Source organism: Alosa sapidissima, chromosome 7, assembly GCF_018492685.1.
Source record: "Alosa sapidissima isolate fAloSap1 chromosome 7, fAloSap1.pri, whole genome shotgun sequence".
Lineage (NCBI taxonomy): Eukaryota > Metazoa > Chordata > Actinopteri > Clupeiformes > Clupeidae > Alosa > Alosa sapidissima.
Window position 1 is genome coordinate 9,808,377 of NC_055963.1, and position 18,057 is coordinate 9,826,433.

Genomic DNA, 18,057 nt, shown 5'->3' on the forward strand with positions numbered 1-18,057 from the left:
AGAGCCCGAGGCGGTCAGCTTTCTACCTGCGTCAGGCTAGGATTCTCTTTCAGATCGAAAAGGTCAAACTCGCTGAGTTATCAGCCGCCTACTTCCTGTTTGAAGACTAAACACGAGGGAGACCAGGAAGCAAGTTAAATGAGGGGCTCTCCTCACTGGAGCGTATACTTCACTTATATGTTTTCTCTACACACACAGTACCTTATTGTCATACACACACACACACAGTACCTTATCGTCAGGTAGTCGGAGTGTCCTAGTGAGCATCAGAAGCAGCAAGCTGGTCCAGGCCTCTCTGTGACTCTCTGATGTCAGGCTGATGAAGTAGCCTAGGGCTTCACTGCCGACACTACACACACACACACACACACACACACACACACACACACACACACACACACACACACACTTTACTCAGCTGAACCATGGCATATCATATCAAAACAACAGTGATTCCTAACTGCACATGACCATTTACATGCAAAATAGAGCCATTAAATGCATTTAATGAGCTTGCAAATACCAGCTCTGAGGCTAGTCTTGGTCCTTTTTCAGCACATTTGATAAAGCACATTCAGGTAGGGGCAGCCGTGGCCTACTGGTTAGCGCTTCGGACTTGTAACCAGAGGGTTGCCGGTTCGAACCCCGACCAGTAGGAACGGCTGAAGTGCCCTTGAGCAAAGGCACCTAACCCCTCAATGCTCCCCGAGCGCCGCTGTTGTTGCAGGCAGCTCACTGCGCCGGGATTAGTGTGTGCTTCACCTCACTGTGTGCTGAGTGTGTTTCACTAATTCACGGATTGGGATAAATGCAGAGAGCAATTTTCGCTCACGGGATCAAAATACTTATACAGGTCAAAAGCCTGCCTTTAATGCCTCATCAGATGGTTTCCTTCTTCTTTGGCTGTAAAAAGTAAAGTAATAACAAAAAAAATGAACTTACAGCAATAAGCGAGTCTGGATGTCTGGCCAGGATTCTTTGAGCTTCTGGTCGGAGTACATACGGAAGAGGATCCGCAGGCAGCAGGCCAGACTGCTGGTCTCCTGCTTCAGCAGGTTGGGCTTTGACTTGCCCTTAAATCCTGTAAGGGTTAACCATTAAATCATTAGATATTGTAATTAAAAAAACAACCTCTGACAATCGTTTAGCTCAGCTTGCTTTGGCTCAACTGCTAAAACAAGCAAGCAAGCCAACATGGCAAATACACCAAGAACCACTCATGCAAACACCCCCACAACCAAGGGTTCAATAACTATGAGGCTCTCACAGGGATGGAAAAAGATATTCATGCTTTTCTCTGGGCTAGTCATTATGGATGAAGGTGAATAATGGTAAAGGTAATAATGGAATAATGAATATTGGTGAATGAAATGTAAATATATTTGTCTACCCAACGGGTGAATCTGACATACCTGCCCTCCAGAGTGCCGTCCTCTGCTCGTTGTTGGAGTTGAAGTCTCGGGCGAAGGTGTGCGACTCCAGGAGGCAGTCGAGGAGTTTGAACAGGTGCTGTGAGGCCAGGTGTTTGTACATGCCCTGATCAGCCTCCGCCGACAACTCTTCTGTCTCCTCCAGCACATCCCTCTGTAGGGGTGGGAGATGGCATCAGCCATGAGTTTGCACCATCGCCTTCACTACACCCATAGCTGTTGTATTCTATTGTACCCCACTGCTACATATACTTGTTTTGATTTGGCATAGAACAACATACTTGTGAGGATACTAAAAATAAAAGCAATGTTCAATGTTGTTTGTGTTAGGATTAGGCTACAGGCTAGGCTAGAGTGATGCTAAGCAACAATGAAGTGGTAGCATCTCTATGGGAATAACTTGTGGGAATAACGAATAAAAACAAGAGTAAAGAAAAGAAAAAAAGAAAAAAGAAAATAATGAAATAAAATTCAAGAAGCAGAACAGAATTAATCATGTAATGCAATCCATCTTTTTGGGTCAGTAATAAGTATAGCACAATATACAATATACTACATCTAAATTCTTAAATCTAAAATAAGATAAATCTAAAAACTGTACTGAATACGCTCAGGTAAAAGTCTCTCTCTTGGCACAGACCTGTGCCGCCGCCATATTCTCAGCATCCTCTTTCTTGCTAGTGGTTGGGTAGAAGACAATGTTGTCGATGGTCTGAATCAACTCCAGCTGCACCACGCACTTGATGAGGAGACCAGCAAAGAGCTTCTGGTCAGACACCCCTGCAGGATTCACAGAGGGAAAACACAAATGAAGACTGAGATGATATAGAGATGTCATGACAAGTCACAAGCCCAAAACTGACATATAGGAAGCAGACAGATGTCAAAGAAAAGTACAGAATGGGAGATATTCTTAAACATAGCTGACTGAATGATTAATGGGAGATATTATCAAACTTCTCTCAGTTTATGGACAGCTGCAGAGCGTGGTAAGGGACTCAGGAGAGTGAGGGAGTGGTTGATGGCTTACTGGTGTGGGGCTTGCCCTTCCAGGTCTCATCACTGGCAGTGGACATCTGACTCTGTCCACGGTCGGACAGCGTCCTTTCAAAGCTGCTCTGGGACAGGGTGTCCACATCCACATCCTGTGCACGGACACGCACACACACACAGAACAAATTATACATGAGGTATTGGGACAGACTGATGATTGACAAAAACAAAACAAATGAAGGCATCAGAGTCATCAAACCTAGACATCAAGGAATAACAGCCTATAGGGGGTATTAATGTCAATTTGGGTGTGAATGGGCGTGTTGGTATGTGTGTTGGTATGTGTGTGTGTGTGTGTGTGTGTATGTGTGTGTAATGTTTGCTTAAAATGTTGCTCTCTCACCATGTGTTTCCCATCTCCCACCTCCTCTTCCTGCCCTGCAGGTCTCCATGCCAACAAGCTGGAGGGGAAAGCCGTTTCAAACACTCATAAATTAAACTGAACATAACTGTCAGTAGATGCTGTTTAAACATGGCCTCTGTCAGAAAAAAACCCTCTGACAAAAAAAACCCCTCTGTCAACAAAAAAAACCCTCTGTCAAAAAAAACCCTTGCAAATATTCACTCTTTTTCTAAGATAGCCAGTCAGCAGAAACCTCACTCCCCAAAACCTTCACAGACATGCTAGCAACAGTAAATGACTATGGGATTCAGGTACTTTCTAATGAGGAGTCACAGCACTAAAAAAAATTCCTCCATAGAAATGCATGGGGTTAGTTCATAATGTCAATATGGCAGTTGTCTACACATACTGTATCCCGGCCCTTCCACGGCCAAAAGTCAAAATGTGAATACGTTGTGCCAATCATGAGGTGTGTTGTGAATACATCGTGCCAATCATGAGGTGTGTTGTGAATACATTGTGCCAATCATGTGTTGTGATCTTTCCGCTGGCGGTTGGTGTCGTGAAGCCTTGCACACACGCAGTTGTGCCCAAAATAGATGACCAATAAGTGCCCAAGGTATGTTGCAATACGGCCGCCGAGTGAAGGGACTTGCCTAAAAGGACTAATTTAGGTTCCTTGGTAGCACGCCAGCCAATGTGGGACAGAACACACAACAGAGGTTACACAGACCTGAGTGTAAGTAATGGTAATGTCTTACGCATGGGGGCAGGTGGTCTGGAAGATCTCCAACATGCAAGTACAGGTGGTGTTCCACACCTCTGGACTAAACTTCTCCCCATTCAGGATCACCAGGTTCTCCAGGCAATTAGTCCCCGACCGAGCCAGCTGTTCATTATCTGCAGGGACAAGAATTTCTATTAGTTTCACTCTGCAAGCAACAGTTGTAATCATGAAACCTGTATGAAACCACGGAGATGGTGAAAAGGCTCATGCCATGTATAACAACAGATGGCTACAAGTGTTCCTTCACTAAGAAGGAAATTGCAGTGCAGTGACTACGGTAAATGGCTCATCATGAGTGACAGGTCTGTGGTGGTGAAAAGGCATGCGCGACATGAGTACCGCAAAGGACGAGAGATAAATAAATAAATAAACAAACAAAGACAACAAATAGCCTAGTTAGTAAAAGAAACACTACAGATTGATGCAGTAGCCTACCTGTGTAACATTTTTTAAATGAACATGTATGAAGACACGTTTGCATAGACGAGAAACAATTACATTTAGTTTAAATCTTGACCATGAATTGTAAATGATTCTGTGTGCATTTCTAAACATTGCGACCTGGAATGCTACAAACAGCTGCGTTTGCTTGTAAATAAGTCTTAGTGAGTTTGGAGTGCTCTCAATCACTTTTAACCTGTCCCAGACATAGGAAAAAAACATTAGGAGTATTAAAGTTAAGACTGACGCGCCCATTATTTTTAGGAGTTTTTCCTAAAACTGCCAGTTAGGAGCCACTTTTAACGTTAAGTTTCTTTGTGAATACGGGCCCGATGTTCTCAAAAAAACTTTGGAAACTGATTGTGATGCATCCTGATGAGCTTTGAACCACTGCCCTGCAAAGTGAAGTCGTGCAAGATGATCGTCTCAGTGGACATAGCACAATAAGTGATCCCTGTGGCCCACCTTGCTTGACACACCACTGTAGCTGCATAAAGAGATCCTCCAGCAAAATCTCACTGAGTGGCTCGTAGAACTGTGTGAACACGTCACAGATGGCATACAGGGCATGGTTGCAGGTAGTGGTCATCCACTCAGTCTTCTACAATTACAAAAAGGGATAAAAAGCAATAATAAGTTGAAGCAAAATTGGGAATAATAACATTTGGCTGCTCTAGAGACACCATAGCGTCGCAAACCTATGGTCCAGAAAGAGTGACACTTCTGAAGAGAACAAATTGAAAAAATGTAAAAACATTTATTCTCACTGTTTCTATCTGACAGCTAGACTCACCTCAGTTTGTTGTTCCGGAAGCTTCATATTGTCAAAAATACGGAAGATGATGCGGAAGAGATCGTGCCACCAGTGCTTCTCAAAAGTGCTACCGTAGCTTTTCATGATCTCAAACATAACCGTCAGACCTCTGCAACGCACACGTGCATGACACAATCCATATTTATCATTCAAGACTTTGACATACATTTCACATATAAAACATGCATGCCAAACATACAGAGGGAATTTGTCTAAATAGTATGAGCCACACAAATAGTATGAGACACACAATTCAGTGATATTAGGGCCGGCGGCATACCAGGCCAAACTGCCTTTATGAATGCCGTGAGGCTGCAGACGTGTGCCATATTGTCTCACCTCGTCCGCACATCCAGTTTGCAGCGGTTGATGATACAGGAGAGCTCAAACAGGATGGGAAACCAGCCGCGCACCCACACCCGGTCACCAGGGGCAACGTTCATGTCATCGCTAGTGTACTCCCTCAGAGCCTGTGATGGTAATGCAACCACGAGATCACAACCACATTTGCAACCACATTTGGAGTCATGCGTCCAAATGTGTCCACTGTTCATTTGTATATTCTAAATTATCTATTTGATAGCTGTTTTTAGCTAGTCTGGAAAATCCAGACCCTGATAATCTAGAAAGAATTGTGCTCTTGCGAGAACTCCAGGGTAGTTTTAGTGTGTGAGAATTTACATCACAATTACCATTTTTTGATGTCCTTAAAATATATTCAGCTTAACATGCCTTCCATTTAAATATGCATGATGTGCATAAAGGAGCCCTTCATTTGTAAGCTTATTTGGGTTACACTTTACTTGACAGTGTCGACATAAGAGTGACATGACACAGTCATGAACGTTGTCATAAACAAGTCATAAACGTTTATGACATAACACTTCTGTTATTAAGTAACATAAGGTTTTTGTCATAACAAGAACAAGGGTTAGAGGTTAGGATTAGGGTTGAGGTTAGGGTTAGGTTTCATGTGTCATGACCGTGTCATGTGTTCACGACAGTGTCATGTCACTCTTATGTCGATACTGTCAAGTAAAGTGTTACCCTTATTTGTAAGTGTCAAATAAGTGTCATTCATCTATGAATGCACAGTATTCAAACTATTAGTTTAACCGGACTCTCGCCAGATGAATTTTGTTCCGCCTAGCTCCACTCATCCATCTGGAACAATCCATTGGAGTGTTGCTTCAGAAGGCTGGGCCTAATCAAAAAATGCTTGCATATGATTGAATAAGCCACTTGTCCGTCATCTATTGACGTGCTACTTCAACCACTCACATCGAAGCCAACCCGTGACGCTGATAACAGTCTCACAGTCGCTTCTACGCTATGTCACATCCATGAAACTCCCGCCCTGCGTCCTGATTGGCTGTACCATAAAATCTGGTGCAGAAATCACTCTCAATGGAAGAGGTCCCAGATGGATGTGAGTGAAGCTAGGCGGAACGAAATTCATCTGGCGAAAGTCAGGTTACTATTAGTTAGCCCTTGACCAAACCTACTGAACTGTCCCTTAAAGACTTCTAGACAACCAAGGGTCAACGTTTTACAGTGGCAATGCTGCGATGCTGACCTGTGGCCGGTCTGACACGTATTTGGCGCAGTGGCGGATGAGGCGAATGGCCTCCATGCTGGTGTCTGGAAATGCGGCGTTGCACACAAACTCCGACAGACACTTCACTGCATCCTGGAAAGAGTCGATGGCTGCAGCAAAGTGCTGCTGAAAGGTGTTTGCTGAGAAAAGGAGAAGAACATCACAGGAGAGAGAGAGAGAGAGAGAGAGAGAGAGAGAGAGAGAGAGAGAGAGAGAGGCAAAAAGGTCAAGGGAGTTCAACTTTCAGGAAAAAGAAGTTCAGAGATGTCTTGCAATGAGAAGAGTGTCTTGAGTGTCTTGCAATGTTCATTTCTATGATTTTGGTGAGCACTACAGATAGACATGACGCGTGAGCTAACGGGAGTTACCTGGAAGGAACTCTCTCAAGATGTAAAAGTTTGCCAATAGTTTGTGTAGCTTATTTAGGAAATATCATTAAACCCAACAGTAGGCCCAAATGAACTAAATGCCATAGCCTAGGTAGGTTAGCAACACAATCTTGACAGGTGCAAATCAACTAAACATTAGCCTACCATTATTTGTTGACGTGCAGCCACGGGCATCACTAAAGTAGCGAGACATGGCTGCTAGTTTATCACATGACAACTGCAGGTTAAAAGCTGTGTGTGTGTGTGAGGAGAAAAGACACATAGGCTACGGGATGCACCGACTGTCATTCTTCAAATTATATCGATACTAATAAAATTAGGTTTTGTGACATTTCTAACTTCAGGGTATTGCGATACTTTTGTAGTATTGGTGCACCGTGTAACACTTATCAAAGGAGAACAAACGCTTGGTTTGTGGAGAGACAGCAGATGCGAGAAAAGTCTAGGCGCTCACCCTTACGACGTTAGGTACACCAGTGCGACCCTGGAAAAAATTTAGTCGCACCTAGTGCTCTGCTCAATGAGAAAAGTGTCTTGTGCATGAACTAGAGCTATCGTGTGGCAAATGGAGCTGACCCACCAATGTTTGTGCATAGGATCTTGCTCATGGTATTAAACCAGCAAAAAGGATTTAGACTTCAGACTTTGCCTGCCATTTAAATTAGGTCTTTTTATGAGTTTCAATATGCAATAAATCACTTGCTCCATTTTAGTTTCTAGATTCTGGCAACCTTCTTTATGTGCATTTCTAATGAATCAAACTGAACTGATAGGGCCTTTTATTTCCAAGGCATGAGGAGGTTACTTACTGACGATGTGTCCGGTGGTCTGGAAGGCGAGCTCCACGATGGTTTCGTCGTGGTCGGAGGCAGCCTGATGGAACACGGAGAAGATGTTCTTCCAGCCGGAGCGGATGTTGGCGGCCTGGGAGTTCACCATCTGTGCCACACAGCGGATCACCATGTCCTTTATAGTGGGAGACCTAAGAGGGAAGGGCACAGAGTGAAAGGTCAGCTCAGTCAGTAGGGTCCAGTTCATCCGGTACCTTTTAATGCTGCGGTAATGTTTATTGCTATTATATGTTGCAAGTTGCTTTGGATAAAAGAGTCTGCAAAACAACCCTAACCATTTCCTCGTCACATTCAAAGGGAACCTCCACCTTATGTTCTCTTCATCCATGAGCTCTAAATTAATCTTTGTGTTTCCATCCAACTCTTTCATCATTCTTACTCATTCATTGTTTTCTCTTTTTTTTTGCGTCATGTGTTGGTTCACAATGAATGTGTTTGCGTCATTTTTCTACTGATGTACCTATTCTTTTTCATGATGTGTTCGAATGGCCGGAGGAAATCCTTTTGGAAACGGAAGTTAGCAAGTTCTCCTTTTTCAAGGAACTTCATGGAGAGCTGCCTCAGAGAATCCACAGCAAAGATGGCCACATCCTCATTGGGATTACAGCCGACCTGCCGAGAGAACAAGTTACGCAGGTCAGGTTACAGATTATAAAGTTACTTCAATACTGACTGGTTTTCCCTCAAAGTTGTCGATAAGGATAGTCCTGTATATACAGAACACATGGCTCCAACAGTAATACCAGGAGCTCACTTCCTAAAGAACGAAGCGCCGATAGAAAATGTATCTTCATGGACTATTACTCTGTGGCAGTAGACCATGACAGTAACCTGAAATGCAGTCTACTGGCAATGCTAGGCTATACTATTGTAAACAAGTTTATCACAAACACCTGCAAGCCACCTGGAGGGATGAGGTTAAACATAAGTACAAAGCAGGTCATGGTTGCTTCCTTGAAAAGATCCCCATTAGGTCCCGTATTCACAAAGCATCTAATCTTACCACTGAGAGTACTCCTAAATTTAGCTAAAGGTTTTTAAGTTCATTATTTAACGAAAAGGCAGTTCAGTTCAGTTCAGTTTTATTATTTAACGAAAAGGCAGTTTAGTTCAGTTTCATTATTTAGCTAAAAGGCAGTTCAGTTCAGTTCAGTTTAACTTTATTGTCCCAAAGGGATACTTGTCTCGCAGTCAGGTACACATAAATAGCACAAAGATACACAAAGACAAAAGGGACAAAAGACACAGGCTAATATAAGTAAAAAAAAAAAAACTGTCTTACCTATCTATGTTTCTGACATTTATGTGCAATAAAGCAAAACTGTACAAATTGAGCAGGCGTATTGCACTAGGAATAAAAGAGCTTTTTGTCCTATTGGACTTATAAAAGGGGACCGAGTCTCTGGCCTGAGGGAAGAGCTTCAAATCAACAATGAAGAGGATTATTTTTACAGTCCAATATAGACCTTGCCTTCAGCAAGGATAACTGCAGAGTTTTCTCTTAAATGCTTCTCACAATGTTGCAAAGATCTTTTAATAAGGCAACATGACAACTCCTGAGATAAGATAAGAGCTCCGTTGCTATGGTTGAGGTCATTTTTCATGAACACGCTAGCTGGCAGCGTCCTCCATGATTGGCTGAGTGACAGGTCTATGCTGCTGATACACATGCCCTTCATGAGTATCGTGCATGAGAGATAGACTAAATAAATAAAGATGAAAGGCTACAAATTAAATGGCAATGCAAAACACTGTGCATTGACACAGTATCTTTGCAAAGTTTTAGATATGGAGGATCTCTATGACATGTTTGCATAGACAAGAAGTAGCCCAATTTGATTTACAGTAACATGTTACACTTAGTTTACATCTTGACAATTAGTTGTTTTGGTTGTTACTGGTGGTGTTATGGTATCCCTTACAAGCTGCACAACTTACAAGCTTCCTCTTGTGATTTGAGATCTCTTGTAAGTGATTCTGCGTGCGTTTCAACACATGGCGACGTGGAATAATACAAACAGCCGCTTTATGATCTTTTATGACTTGGTCCCCTTCACTGTGAAGCGCTTTGAGTGTCGTGAAAAGCGCTATATAAATGTAATGTGTCGTTGTTGTTGTCTTAGTGAGTTAGGAGTCCTCTCAACGCTCTCACAGACTGCTAACTTGAGTGATTTCACAAAGCATTTTAACACTATTAGTCAGAGTCCTGAAGTTAACCCTGACAGCATTATTTGTAGGAGTTTCTCCAAAATACGCCACTTAGGAGCTACATTTAGCCTTAAGATTGTTTGTGAATACGCGCCCTGATCTGAGGAGGTTGGAAATGGGTTTTGTAGTGCAGTCAGCAGTACCTTGTTGAAGTGGTCTCCAATGACCTGCCATATGCGGGACCACTGCAGCCTGATGCGGTTCATGTTGTAGTAGGAGATCTCCACGATCTTCTGCAGGCTGAACATGCGCGGCTGGTGAGCAGAGGCCAGCTCGTCCATGGAGACGGCGCACAGCCAACGCACAAAGTCAACTGCAGGAGCAGAATGGAAGTCTTAGTAAATACACAAGGACACACACACAGAACACAAAGGCTAGATGAACAAGCCCATTAGGGCATGACATGACAGGGCCAATGAAAAGCACATTTGTATATAAATAGAGACCCGTTCATCCATTAAGTATAAGTAAGTATAAGTATATATACACACCGGTACTCTTTTGATCCCGTGAGGGAAATTTGGTCTCTGCATTTATCCCAATCCGTGAATTAGTGACACACACTCAGCACACAGTGAACACACTGAGGTGAAGCACACACTAATCCCGGCGCAGTGAGCTGCCTGCAACAACAGCGGCGCTCGGGGAGCAGTGAGGGGTTAGGTGCCTTGTTCAAGGGCACTTCAGCCGTGCCTACTGGTCGGGGTTTGAACCGGCAACCTTCCGGTTACAAGTCTGAAGCGATAACCAGTAGGCCACGGCTGCCCCAATTATTTATATGTATGAATGATAACTACTGTATTTGCTGTGGACTTCCTGTATATATGAGTTATTTGAATACACATTAAGTTATACATACCGACTGCATTTCCATCCAGTCTTGTCGAACCAGTGAAAATCCTTTAGGAGGAAAGGATAAAGCATTATTGATCCAATGTATTAAATAAGACAGCAGCAACCAGTGCATTCTATAGGAGCAGAGAGGGATTGTACTCACCGGTCCACGGCTACCACCACACTCTGAGAGCTGGTTTCTCCAACGGACTCCTGGAGGTGGGCCATCTGACGCCGATCTTGACCTCCCACCAGAGTTCCTGTGAAGGAACACACATACAGTGTTAAATATGGCAGCAACCTAAAATACCACCATATGCCACTTCCTTTGAATGTCTCTTGTACTGTAATAGAAGACTTATTCCTACACCCTAATGCATACACATACACATCAATCGATGGCTGTTTCATCATGTATCCATAATGCATGCAAACCCTCCCCCACAGAGCACAAGTCTGGGGAACCTACCCAGGCCTAGCGCCATGAACTCCTCGCTACCGGTGGGAAAGCCCTTGAGGCTGCCGTCCCGGTCACGCACCACGCCGGAGATGTAGCGCGTCTTCACCCCCGTGCCGATAAGCTGGGCCAGCTCGAGCTGACTGATACAGCGCAGGATCTGCACAGGGTGGAGTGGCGAGGGAGAAAGAGTCATGAGCACGGTCGGGGCTCTTAAAGGGTTAGCAAGTTGAACAAACTTCAAACTGACATGAGCACCAATCTGCCACCAGCACATGGCTTGTGCCAATGGAAAAGGCATAATAACCTTTAAAGAAAATAATAAATAAATACAATAAATACAATACGTGTACAATTAACCAGAAAAAACCTTATCCTTAGTTCCTCAAAAGGAATGAATTAAAGTTCCTGTTCACACATCGTCACTGCAGGTAGGGGACTGAACATCCCTATTATTGCCTTAAATGTCCTTTAATGTCTGACTATAGCGCTGTGGACACTGGCGCCCACAGAAGTGCGGTGCACTCCGCTGTCGACATTTGATTACTTAGACAACACCGTTCTCAATACCACCCCGCACACCAGAGGAGGTGGCGGCAGAGTTCAACGCTGGTGTGTGGGGTGGTATTGAGAATAATGTTGCCCAAGTAATCAAACGTCAAAAGCGGGCGGTGGCGCACTCATGTCGGCGCCGGTGTCCGAATCACTTTTTAGATTAGATTAGATTAGATTAGATTCAACTTTATTGTCATTGGGCAGAGTACAAAGACAGCGAAATGCAGTCATCACTTCTGTAGTACTACTGAAAGCCCTTTGTCCCTTTGTAGAGGAAGTACAACCCAGATGTTGCCCACTGACCTCGTGCCAGGAGTTGCCCAGGTGGTTTCCGTCAGTGTGTGCCACAGTGATGAGCGTCTTGATGGTGTCGATGTTCTTCTGCTTCATCTCCGTGATGCTGGAGCTGGCGGTGAGCAGGGTGAAGCGCGCCAGGGCCTGTATGTAGGCGTCTCGCTCCAGCTGGACGCAAGGGGCAGAGAGATCACATGGTCAGTCAAGGTCAGATTTGTACAATAAGGCGGGCAGAGTGGCAGAAAAACAGACAAGTTAAAAATGACCATTTGCTGGTCTTCCTATTTGTGGCGTTAAATGGATCTTATCAACCTATGGCTAACATATTGCTGAGAGGTATCCCTTAAAAGTGTTGCTGAAACAAGGCCTTTCACAGTAGCAATTCAGTGAAGGAATAATTTGCCTTTCTGTTGATACAAATTCGCTGAAGACGATTGAGGAGATTTATGAAGGCAATAATATTTTCACTACAGGAGGGGACACTGATAGGATTGTTTGGCTGGCTTAAATGACAGCAGCGTGAATACTTCCTGCTGACCTGCATGTTGAAGATACAGGCGATCCTGATGGCGCAGCGGATTCCCTCTAAGCACAAGCACGCCACCTCCTGGTCATCACAGTCCTGCAGGCCAACACTGAATGCAGCCAGCAGAGGGGTCCAGGCCAGCTGTACAAGGAGTCAAACACACACACCTTTATTACATGTTGTGGTTTTAACTGAAATGGCCAGCTTTGTGCTGTGAGACACACACACACACACACACACTTGCTCTCTTACTTCTCTCTCTTTCTCTTTCCCTCACACACACACACAGTAACTAAATAGTGTGGAGGGCTAACATTATCTAACTGTAATCCAAAAGGCTGACAATGCATTCACATGGTGCGAGTGTATTTTTTTTTTTTTAATGCACCAACACTGAAACAGAGCTCTACAAAAAAATCAAAAAGGGCAGGGCCGTGGAGGAGCCATAACTGAACCGAAAGTAATAAAATAGCTAATCAAACCTAAAACTTAAGTAGCGTACAGTGAGTAAATTAATGACTTTAAGACCCTGTTTTGCATTTGTTTTTAAAATGTATCTTGGGTAATCCGATCACAAGTGGTCTGTTCTAGATACAAGTGTAAACAACCCCCATTGTGATCCAACCACTTAAACCACCTATGGAGGTGGTCTGAGACGCAACTGATTTCTAACGTGTTCTGATGCGCCCAGACAATAGGAGTTCTACTAAAAAATGATGTTGACAAAATGTAAAGATGGAGCGTGCGTCACCTTAAACATGGGCCTGACGTGCTCCAGGTGCGTGGCGCTGAAGAAGGGCGCCTGGGCGTGGCTCACCGCCTCCATCAGGGCTTTGGCCGTCTTGGCCATCTGCTCCATCTCCACGTTATACAGCAGCCGCCTCTGCTTCTCATTGGCTACATCTGTCACGAGTCAAATAATGTCACATGATTGACCATAAAAATCAGCCGATAAAATATCAAACATGTTCCACGCAGGAACATTTGCATACCAGTAATGTATGGTAAACAGTGGACCAGGTGTCAGTGTGGTGGAAGAGGTTGTGAAGGACATGCATGCCGATGGAGTTCATCTGATGACTATTAAACTTTATTTCCAGTTTATCTCCACCTCCCCATCTGTGCACACCGTCCTCAAATGAGGCCTTCGAAAACCTTCTTGTAACAAGCACATTCAGTTTGATTTGGTTGAGCGTGAGTGTGTTGTACTCACTTGGTTTGCTGGACTTGGGTGTGATTGGTTGAGCGTGAGTGTGTTGTACTCACTTGGTTTGCTGGACTTGGGTGTGATCGAGTACTCTTTGCTTTCCTTCATAGCGATCTTCTTTCCCGCGATCTCATCGTAGATGGAGGACAGGTACTCCTCCGGCAGATCCTTGCTGTCGTTGATCCCCCGGTTCATTTTGATATACTGCTCTTTGGTCATTTTATTTTTGACCTTCATGGGAAATATAAAGAAACAGAAAGTTCTGGGTATTTTGTAAGGACAGCATACAGTGTGACAAGGCAGAGGACACCTGACCCAGGTAAAGCAGCTGGATGGACGCTCACCTGTGGACTGTGGAGGTCAGTGGTAAGCATGATGATGGAGTAGGCGAGCACATACGCTGTGTCAGCACTGGCAAACAGCGTCTGCCTGCAGGGAGATGAGAGGAAGAGGAGTAGAAGGTCAGTCCACTTTCCCACACAATGATGTGACCGCAACAGAACTACACAACAGCAGTCCCCTGAGACTTAGTAGGCCTGGACAGATGCTGTTGTTATTGTTATCGTCATTTTAACATCCCACTATTTCCTGAAGTCAGATATATGAAGGTTATGCCAAAAGAATACTGCTGTTCTCAATGAGCTTACATTTACAATATGTATTCTTTCATGTGCATTTACCTCATATCCTCATATCTCTTAATCAGTCTCTTACCCCTGATTGCACTCTAAGTATCGCGCGGCAAACTTCTCCATGAGCCGGTCGATTTTCTGGGCTTCGCCGGGCAGCCTGAAGCCCTCCAGGAAGGCCCTGAGAGCCGAGACAAAGTCCTTGTCACAGAAGTCCAGCTGGTCCACGTAGCAGTACATCACTTCCTTGTTGAAGCGCACATTCTCCCCCAGGTACTCTCCCACTTGAGTCTGCCCGAGGACAAATAGGTCAGAGCTCACATCAGGGGTCAAAGGTCACTGAGGTCCTATAGCGCTGACCAAAAAGGCAAAATGACCCACGACCAGCTGAGCTCACTCACCGTGTCTAACCGATCCTCCTGATGGAGAAACTGGGCAATGTCTTCTGGGGAAGTTCCTAGCATTCCTTGGTCTTGCAGGTACTGAACCCCTCTCTTAGGTTTCTTATTGAAGCTGTCAGAGAACAACAACAAGAGAAGGTTGAGAGGAGCAGGGCAATAGGTGGTTAATAGACAACAGAGAGCATAAATAATTAACTGACTTAAGCTGCAGAGAGGTACACACTGTAAACCAAGAGACAGACACCTACAAGGCACATGTGTACACTCACACACACACACACACACACACACACACAGACAGACAGACACACAGACACACAGACACACGTTAAAGTAAGGAAAATGTCAGTGTCTGAGGTTATCAGAAATCTTCAAAGCCGTTATATGTAATAACCTATTAGCCAACCAACAGCCTGGCACATGCTTCAGTTCTTGAACAGTGTCTGGTATCTTTAAGCCCTGGACTCACAGGTCAATGCCGTGCTCAATGATCTCTTTCTGCTGCTTGATGACCTCGTACTGCTCGGGGTGGTCCGGCTGGGAGGACTGCACGCTCGAGGAGACCGTGGAGTCCAGGGAGCTGATGCTGTCCCTGCGGCCCGCCAGCTGCTCTGGGAGCTTCACCTCCCCACCCTCAACATCTGAAGAGCGCTCCTGACCTGTGCACGCACACACACACACAGTTATAGATTTTAATTTTGGATAATTAAATTTAGCGTTGCATTTACTTTAATGAGTCTTCACTCATTATACAAACACAAACAGGCTCAGAATGTTGTTGCATTTGAGCAGTTCAAGTCAGGGAATCTACATATGAGAACACCCTCCTCACCTAGGTTAGTCTGGAGGTTGGGGTTGACATACAGGTCTTTGCTCCACTCCACCATGCACTTCAGGATGGACACCAGGCACTCCAGCCCCTTCTTACGCAAGCTCAGTTCCTGGAGAATTAAACAGGTCATTTCCTGTGAGAAACCACATCACTTCCTTATCGCAGTGCGTCTGAGTGACATGACACAACAGAGATGCATCACAGAAAACAGAGATGCATTATAAAGCACACAGACACAGACACAGACACAGACACAGACACAGACACAGACACAGACACAGACACAGACACAGACACAGACACAGTGAAGGTGGATGTAAAGACCTATGCATGTAATCTAAATTATATTGATTACAATTTTGGCGTTCCATATTCTCAAATACAACCAAAACCGCAGCCCTAACCTAAAACCCAGCATACAAGGCCACTGCTGCTCACCTGCAGTGGGGTCATGCCCAGTTCCTGCCCACTCCTGCCCATTGCAATCTTGGATAGGTCATTCACCAGCCGCTCAAAGATGTTGGCTGCGTTCAGGTCGCAGTCGTAGTTCACATAGATGTCCACCACACACTGGGCATCTGGAGGACAGAGAGGACAGGAGAGGTAATCTACTGTGACAAGGGTGTGTGGTAAGAGGGAATAAATTAGTCTAAATGTCCAGATGGCCTTACCAGCGCAGATGCGAGTGAGGGTCTGGATGACCATCCACTTGTGCTCAAAGGAGCTACTTGAGGTTTCCAAGATTGTGAGAAAAATCTCTCTGAAGAACACCTGAACGGGACATGACAAGGGAACAGGAGAAAGGGGAAGAAAATTAGCAGTTAAATCATTTTATGCAGATCTACAATGAGGATTTTGTTTAATTGACCGTCATTGTTTTGACCTTCCCTTTCCCAAATCATTCCCCGCACCAGTGGACATGGCATACCTCGATCTGCATCTTGAGGTGGACTTTGAAGTGGGAGAGCAAGGTGAGGAAGATGGCCAGCGAGAGCTCGAAGACCTCGGGCACGGAGGACACGCCGTTCTTGGAGAGCGCCACGCACAGGTACTGCTTGATGGCGTTGACGAACATCTCGTGCGTGCGGAACACGGGGCCCGCACCCTGCAGGACGGACAGCAGCAGCTGCAGAGAGACCACCTTAGAACGCAGCTCATGGGACCTGGAGAGGGGGATAGAGAAGAGGAAAGAAAAGGAAAAAAAATAACAAAGATTTTATATTAATATATTCCACCATTCAGGGAATTTACACTCATTTTCCACCTCCCCTTGAGTTAAACAATTGATTTTTACCTTATTTTATATTAAAATAAATGTGTGTTTTCATACACAAACTCTTACACTTACACATTAAAAACAAATTATCACCTGCTCATGAATTCTCCATCGCTAAATCTAATAAAAAATATTATATTCCACAAACATAGCACTGTGAAAAGGATGTCAAAAGGACTTGAGAACTTGCTTGATGAACACAGTATGTAGATCGAAGTGTAGGGGATTTAAAGAGACAGGGGAGTTTTCCATTTAACACACAGGGTCTTCAAGGTTAATTAGCCATTAAAGCTTAATCAGTCTAGCACTGACGCAGCCACTGGTGCCACTCACTTTGGGTCCGGAGGGCCGTCTGCCAAGGGCTTCATGGACAGCTTGCAGAGGGAGCGGAAAACCAGGAAGGCGTCTTTCTGCAGGATGTGGGAGAAGCGAGCGGCAGACTGGGTGCCCTGCAAGGCCTCGGCATCCTGTAATAACAATAGCAATATTAAAGACACTTATAAATTATACCATCTTAATTATTCTCTTATTACTTTTAAAACGAAAACATGGGGCATTCCAATGATGACTTGTTGACCATGACTTCCAAATCAAGGCTTTATTGTTTCATTTTTATTTCATTTCAAAATGTCTATGGGCCAAAGTTTGAGAACGGAATCTCACAGCGAAAACAGCTGTTCATGTGCAGTGTTGCATGTGCCGTAACGCAAGCATAAGGGTGTGATCCAAAAGGTGCCACGCCCACACCAAAATCCACACTTTGGTGGAATATTTCATTTCTCGCCCAGGCATTACCTAACCCGTCCGTTGGAAAAGTTACTTTCCAGGATTTATTGCTCTCAAACCAATGAGAGGGCCGTATGAGTTTAGGAAATTTATTTTCATGAATATAAAACACTGGAGCATCTTCTCAGTTCTATGAACCACTTCTCACATAACTGAAGGGGAGGAGAAGACAAAAGCCTGAAACAAAACCCAGTTCTACGTTTCCACTAGTCCTATTCACCAGTGCCAACAAGAAAAACAGGAAAATTAAGTGTGCACCACCTTCCTTTCAAATGGCAACAGACTTATATAACCCTGAAGGCCAGTGCCATTACTGCCCTCAACGCCCACCATTTCCCCACCAATTT

At 44.5% G+C, this 18,057-nt stretch overlaps 1 protein-coding gene across 2 annotated transcripts in view; it reads right to left on the reverse strand.

Moving 5' to 3' along the window:
* Positions 1–18,057, reverse strand: part of arfgef2 (ADP-ribosylation factor guanine nucleotide-exchange factor 2 (brefeldin A-inhibited)) — a 47,877-nt gene that overhangs the window by 20,119 nt on the left and 9,701 nt on the right. For both annotated transcript variants that reach the window (XR_006032948.1, XM_042098734.1), the window contains exons 9-38: positions 17,258–17,391; positions 16,577–16,811; positions 16,320–16,419; positions 16,087–16,226; positions 15,649–15,757; positions 15,286–15,475; positions 14,817–14,928; positions 14,501–14,706; positions 14,131–14,215; positions 13,846–14,017; positions 13,331–13,482; positions 12,592–12,720; positions 12,063–12,221; positions 11,217–11,364; positions 10,911–11,007; positions 10,773–10,813; positions 10,057–10,226; positions 8,166–8,317; positions 7,664–7,836; positions 6,445–6,605; positions 5,208–5,338; positions 4,848–4,977; positions 4,520–4,655; positions 3,588–3,726; positions 2,827–2,884; positions 2,461–2,575; positions 2,071–2,210; positions 1,413–1,584; positions 943–1,081; positions 232–349 (exon numbers count right to left, since the gene is read on the reverse strand). Coding sequence is in view for 1 of the 2 variants with exons in the window: in XM_042098734.1 (XP_041954668.1) it covers positions 232–349; positions 943–1,081; positions 1,413–1,584; positions 2,071–2,210; positions 2,461–2,575; positions 2,827–2,884; positions 3,588–3,726; positions 4,520–4,655; positions 4,848–4,977; positions 5,208–5,338; positions 6,445–6,605; positions 7,664–7,836; positions 8,166–8,317; positions 10,057–10,226; positions 10,773–10,813; positions 10,911–11,007; positions 11,217–11,364; positions 12,063–12,221; positions 12,592–12,720; positions 13,331–13,482; positions 13,846–14,017; positions 14,131–14,215; positions 14,501–14,706; positions 14,817–14,928; positions 15,286–15,475; positions 15,649–15,757; positions 16,087–16,226; positions 16,320–16,419; positions 16,577–16,811; positions 17,258–17,391 (4,143 nt within the window). In the remaining variant the exon portion in view is untranslated. The remainder of the gene's footprint in view (positions 1–231; positions 350–942; positions 1,082–1,412; positions 1,585–2,070; positions 2,211–2,460; positions 2,576–2,826; positions 2,885–3,587; positions 3,727–4,519; positions 4,656–4,847; positions 4,978–5,207; positions 5,339–6,444; positions 6,606–7,663; positions 7,837–8,165; positions 8,318–10,056; positions 10,227–10,772; positions 10,814–10,910; positions 11,008–11,216; positions 11,365–12,062; positions 12,222–12,591; positions 12,721–13,330; positions 13,483–13,845; positions 14,018–14,130; positions 14,216–14,500; positions 14,707–14,816; positions 14,929–15,285; positions 15,476–15,648; positions 15,758–16,086; positions 16,227–16,319; positions 16,420–16,576; positions 16,812–17,257; positions 17,392–18,057) is intronic.